Source organism: Cariama cristata, unplaced genomic scaffold (genome assembly GCF_000690535.1).
Source record: "Cariama cristata isolate BGI_N322 unplaced genomic scaffold, ASM69053v1 scaffold16751, whole genome shotgun sequence".
Lineage (NCBI taxonomy): Eukaryota > Metazoa > Chordata > Aves > Cariamiformes > Cariamidae > Cariama > Cariama cristata.
In genome coordinates, this window is record NW_009597680.1 from 7882 (window position 1) to 13340 (window position 5459).

Below are 5459 nucleotides of genomic sequence, written 5' to 3' on the forward strand. Positions count from 1 at the left end.
GAAGATGCGGGATCATTAATTTCCTGGTGCCAAGGATGCTGGTGCCTCCAGCTCATCTTTGGGATACGTTGCACTTGTTGATAGGTAAATAATTGTCCTTCATAAAAGCACCGGGCAGGGAGGTCTGGAGGCTGCCGGGGGGAGAGCAGCAGCAGCAGGCGGTGAGCTCCCAGCCGCCTCTGTTCTGCCCCGTGCCCTTCCCCGGGGTGTAAGAGGGACGTCGGGTCTCTGGCTCCTCGGATGGGGCTGCCAACCCGAGTGTTAACTGGTGGCTTTTGGCTCCGGCTCCCTGTAATCCGGACAGAGCAGGACATGTTCGTGAAAACCTTCATATGCTTAAATAAAAACCACAAACAGTGAGGAGAGCCCAGGTGGGTTTGAACTGGTGTTTTGCACTCTGGCAGAGTCCTCTGAGACCCAGAATATTCTTTAAAGAAAGCGGTGGCAGCACGTGTTATCTCCTCGACCTCCCCGAGATGACAGATAACTTTTCAAGCCACATTGCCAGCACACAGTAACGAACAGCCGTAGATCCCAGCTCTCGCTTAATGAGAATTTGTGTAACAAGAAGTGACAGCCCACTGCTAGCCCACAGCAACCGGATCGCATCCCTGCCCGATACGAGCGGAGGGGGGCTTGTGGCATTCTCCTGTGATACTTGTCTGGTATTTTTATGTTGTGGCTGTCTTTATCCTTTGGTCACGTATGCCCAACGTGTTTCGTTTAGTGTGATTGGATTTGAAAGGTTTTCGTTTTGATTCATCTCCTTTAACTATCAGTCTTCCTTTCAAATCTTTCATTTCAGATTCTACGCAGCAGAAATAGCCATCGGCCTCTTCTTCCTGCAGAGCAAAGGCATCATTTATCGGTAGGTGAGCAATTTCCTCCTTCCTCTCTTCCCCCGACAACTCCAGCCACGGACAGAGCAAAGTAAGGACCGCGATGCTCTGTGGCACAGCAGCCGGCCGCGGGGCTCTGCTCCCGGCTGGTGCCACAGACCGGGTCTGGCAGCTGCACACCTGAAACGGGGCTGGAAGCCTCATCGTGTTGCTGGTCTTTGAGAAGGTTCTTGGCTTTGTCCCTGTTTTTATAGGAAGGCAGCTTTGGTTCCTCCCTCGCCTCGGTTTCATGCATTTCTCTCTATGCAACACAAATTTTCACTGGCGTGGACCAGTTCTGAGCCACGTACATTGCTGCAGGGCACTATTTTCTTACCGTTAACACCAGAGTAAGTGCTTATGAATGGCTTATTCTGAGATCTGCGGTGCAAGTCTGTCACTTCTGGTTCAGACGCTAAAACTTCTTTTCCATTCACAAGATGATTGCAGCATCCGGAGTTAGCCAGGTTACTGCCAAGTGCCAGCCTGGGCTCTGAGGCTGCTGGTTAAGCACTGAAACAAGTGTGCCGCTGCTCTTCCCTGCTCCCGAGTATTCCCAGAGCCCGAGGTAGAGCAGAGCATCCTAATGAGTGTCAGATACCATTAACTGCTTTGCAAAAAGAAATGCCAGCTGTGCTAGCGAAGCAATGAGACGCTGAAGACTGTTCCAAAGATGAAAGAAGTGGAGCAAACCTGACGTGAGGGATGGGTTTTGCCATCAGCCACTACAGCGAGATTCTAGGTCTGTCAGTCCCCAGTGCCCCTTCTTCCTTCCTTCCTCCCAATCCAAATCCAGGCTCGCCTCCATCTGCCTTTGGTCTGTCAGGGTTCTAAGCACGGACACAATAATTGGAAAAAACAGTCTTAAAAAACAGCAAGAAGTTGCAAATGATGCTGTTCCTTTTGTTGGGCTCTTACTTAGCGCAGTGAAGCCTCCGGCACTGTGCAGCCCCAGGGCTGAGCGGGCTGTTCCCCATGGGGTGTTTCGGGCGGGGGTCCCTCAGAAGAGGGCTCACGCAGACACGGGGTGCCCTTCGTGCCAGCTCCAGGCTGGACAACGGGCGCTTGCTCTTCACCTGCCGACAAGGTGCGGAGCTGGGCACGGCTGCAGAGCCCTGGCTCGGCTTGTGCCTGCCCTGCTGTGCCACTCGGTCCCCTGCCCTCTCTCTTAACGTCGCCCTCGGGCTAGGGAAATCTTGAAGACGTGCTCCGATATTGAAACGGAGACCTTTGAGTGATGCCCCACTGTATAGAAGGTAAGCCGGGAGTGGCACAGGTCACAGAAGGTGGCTGGTACTGTATAAGTGGCACCTGAAATACTGGGTGTTTGCTGCAAAACCACCCGTCGGGCGGGAGCACCCACCTCTGGAGAGGCCGGTGAGGGCTGGGGCTCGCATCGGGAGCTCTGCAGCTGGAGCCGTCCCTGCGGTTTGTGCTGAAGAGCAGAGCTGCTGCAGGGCTGGCTGTAACGGGCGGAGGTGGACGAGGGTCAGAGGGAAACGCGGTTGGTTTGTGTTTTCATGGGGGAGCATTGCACAGGAGATGCGGGGGCTTCTGCTGAGTAGGTGCTTCTTCCTTGCTGGTGAGCTTTAAGGGCACTTTGATTTTTCATAGGTGCAAAAAAAAAAATCTATTAAACCTGTCTCCCTGCTGGATGAGGGTGTTTCTGTTGTACACTTAAAAGCGATTTGCCCAGCCCTGCTGGTTTTGGCTGGGATAGAGTGAATTTTCTTCGCAGTAGCCGGTATGGGGCTGTGTTTTGGATTTGTGCTGAAAACAGGGTTGATAACCCAGGGGTGTTTTAGTTATCGCTAAGCAGGGCTTACCCAGGGTCAGGGGCTGTTCTGCCTCTCCCCCCACCCCACCGGCACAAGGAGTTGGGAGGGGACACAGCCGGGACAGCTGACCCCAGTGACCCAAGGGATATCCCACACCGTATGACGTCATGCTCGGCGTATACAGCTGGGGGGAGAAGGAGGAAGGGGAGGACGTTGGGAGTGATGGCGTTTGTCTTCCTCAGTCACCGTTGCGGGTGACGGAGCCCTGCGTACCTGGGGATGGCTGAACACCGACCTGCCCATGGGATGTGGGGAATGGATTCCTGGTTTTGAGTCGCTTGTATGCGCGGGTTTTGCTTCACCTGTTAAAGTGTCTTTAGCTGAACCCACGAGTTTTTTCACTTTGACCCTTCCAATTCTTTCCCCCATCGCAACACCCAGGGAGTGAGCGAGCGGCTGGGTGGGGCTGGGGTTAAACCATGACACCAGCATGGTGTTCCTGTGGGTTAAAAGTAAAATAAACACTTTGTCCTGACAGATCTCTGACTTATTTTTACTCATCTCCTCAAACATTGCCCTACAAAGAGTCTGGGTGCGAGAGGCAGCCAGAGCCGACTGGCAGGAGAGCACCTGGAGTCAGGGGACCGGTGTCTGTGATGGGTGGCTTCACGTGTGGTCTTTGGTGTCACTGTTTTGCTTGCGCTTTGTAGAGACCTAAAGCTGGACAACGTGATGCTGGATAGCGAGGGGCACATAAAGATCGCAGACTTTGGCATGTGCAAGGAGAACATCTGGGACGGGGTGACCACCAAGACCTTCTGCGGCACTCCGGACTACATCGCACCTGAGGTAGGGATGCAGAAAGGCAGTCGATGCTCCGTTCGCGTTTCGGCAGCCTGTCTGATGCTCTTTCCCATGGGATGACCTTGCTTTGGGCAGCTTTCTGATTGAAACAGGGACATGAGTGAATTCACCATCAGCCTGGAAAGTTCATCCCCTCAGCGCTGTCTGTCCCCACAAAAGCTACCTTTAAGGAAGCAGCGATGCTGGACCTGCCTCTCTGGCTGTGTGCCCTGCTTCTGCCTGAAAGCACAGAAAATCCTCCCTGCTGCTCTCCCCGCAGTGTGTTTTCCCTCTCCGGGTGTTTTTCCCGTGTCTGAGGCGCTGGCGTCACCGTGCCTGTCCGATCCTTGGCACACTCAGTCCCACCAAGGGCTGCTCCTCGCACGCTTCCTTGCTCCTGGAAGAGATAAGCCCAGGAGCTCGGCTTTGCCCCTCGCCGTGTGTGACAGCCGCTTCCAGCACAACGTGACCGGTGGGAAAAATGGAATTATCAGTGGGTAATATTTCCATGTGAAGTGGAAATCTTTAGATCTCTCCAGCTTGCTACTTGCAGCAAAGGGCTGTGTGTCTGATGAGGAGAAGCTCCCCGTCTACAGCTCTAGATCACTCCAAAATTACTTTGCATTTGGTTATTACTGATGTGATGGAGTCACATAGGACGCTTACGTGAAGTGCTATATGGGTGCAATGTAATGTCAGACTTGTGAAATTCAGGTAGGTAATTATTCCCAAATGTCTGTTCCCTTAACATAAAATCTCACTCTGCTGAATTTTCAATGATGAGATTAATATTTATTCATTTAAATATTTTAGAGAAAGAGATTCTCTTTGCTAGGACATAGATGCACTTGTATGCTGAACTACATTGTATTTTGGTGCAGCCAGAGAGACTTTTAATTACTCGTTCAAACGTGCGTTACAAATTCTCATCCTACCAAGATTAATATTGGTGTTCTGTTGGTACACAGCTCCGTTGCTGTGTGTGATTAATACTCTTTCAAAGCAGGACAAATGACCAATTCTCTTGCTATTTGCCTGAGCATTATCACTTAGACTCTTATTTTCTTCTCCTTGCTCTAATTTTTTTTTCCAAAAGAGAAACAGAAAATAGGAAATTAGGATGCAAATCGCTACAGTGCCCAGGAATGGTAGTAAAGCCTGCTACCCGCGGGTCCCCAAAGAGTTGAATGCACACCTGCCCGGTTTTGTCGCCGGGGCTGGGGCTGTGCGTTTCGGCTGCGGTCTCCTGCTGGGCGGCCAAGCCGGCGGCAGAGCCGGGGTCCCTGCGTGTGGCCCCACTCCAGGGCCCTTCTGCTGGACCGTGCTTCCTCCGTTAGGAAGCCGCAATGTTCTCAATCCATCGTGTCTGCAGGGTAAAAATGTCCTGTGATTTGCTTGACCCATTTTTAGGACTTTTTCTATTCTAAGATCCAGCTCTGTGTGCCAAGGGGACAGGTACTGAGTGCCAATGACCCCGCGTCTGTAATTTCCTTTGAACAAAATGTGTTCTTCAGCCCTTGGGTTTTGACCTTCCCTAACGTGCAGTCGGCAACTTCAGTTTACAGAGACTGCTTTTCTGCAAGGATTTCTTCTAAGTACTGTTTTCTTTTAAAGGCCTTTATGGTGTGAACAGTTCACACCTAAATGTCCCAGAGCACTCGTAAATCACCTAAAGAACAAGTGGAAGGAACAAGTGCACTCGGTCGAGGAATTTCAGAGCTGAAACTCGATGTCTGAGCTCAGGGGGAAGGGTCTGGCCAGACCGCAGGACGCTCTCAAGGCAGTCAGGGTCGTGTCACCGCGTTCGGATGTGTGGCTGGACCAGGGCTGGCACCGAAGAGAAGAATGGCATCGGTCTCGTTCTCTAACCGTGCCTCGGTGCCGATGCTTTCGCAGGATGGAACTCGCCTCTTCTTAGGTGGGGTGGCAGCACCTGGCCTGCATCTTGACGTCCCTCCCG

General features: G+C 52.2%; 1 protein-coding gene across 1 annotated transcript in view; it reads left to right on the plus strand.

Annotated features, from left to right (window-relative positions):
- Positions 1-5459, plus strand: part of LOC104168423 (protein kinase C beta type) — a gene marked incomplete at its 3' end in the record, with an annotated part of 12051 nt that overhangs the window by 4633 nt on the left and 1959 nt on the right. Inside the window, exons 3-4 of the mRNA XM_009709006.1 lie at positions 806-868; positions 3367-3505. Coding sequence (XP_009707308.1) covers positions 806-868; positions 3367-3505 — 202 coding nt within the window. The remainder of the gene's footprint in view (positions 1-805; positions 869-3366; positions 3506-5459) is intronic.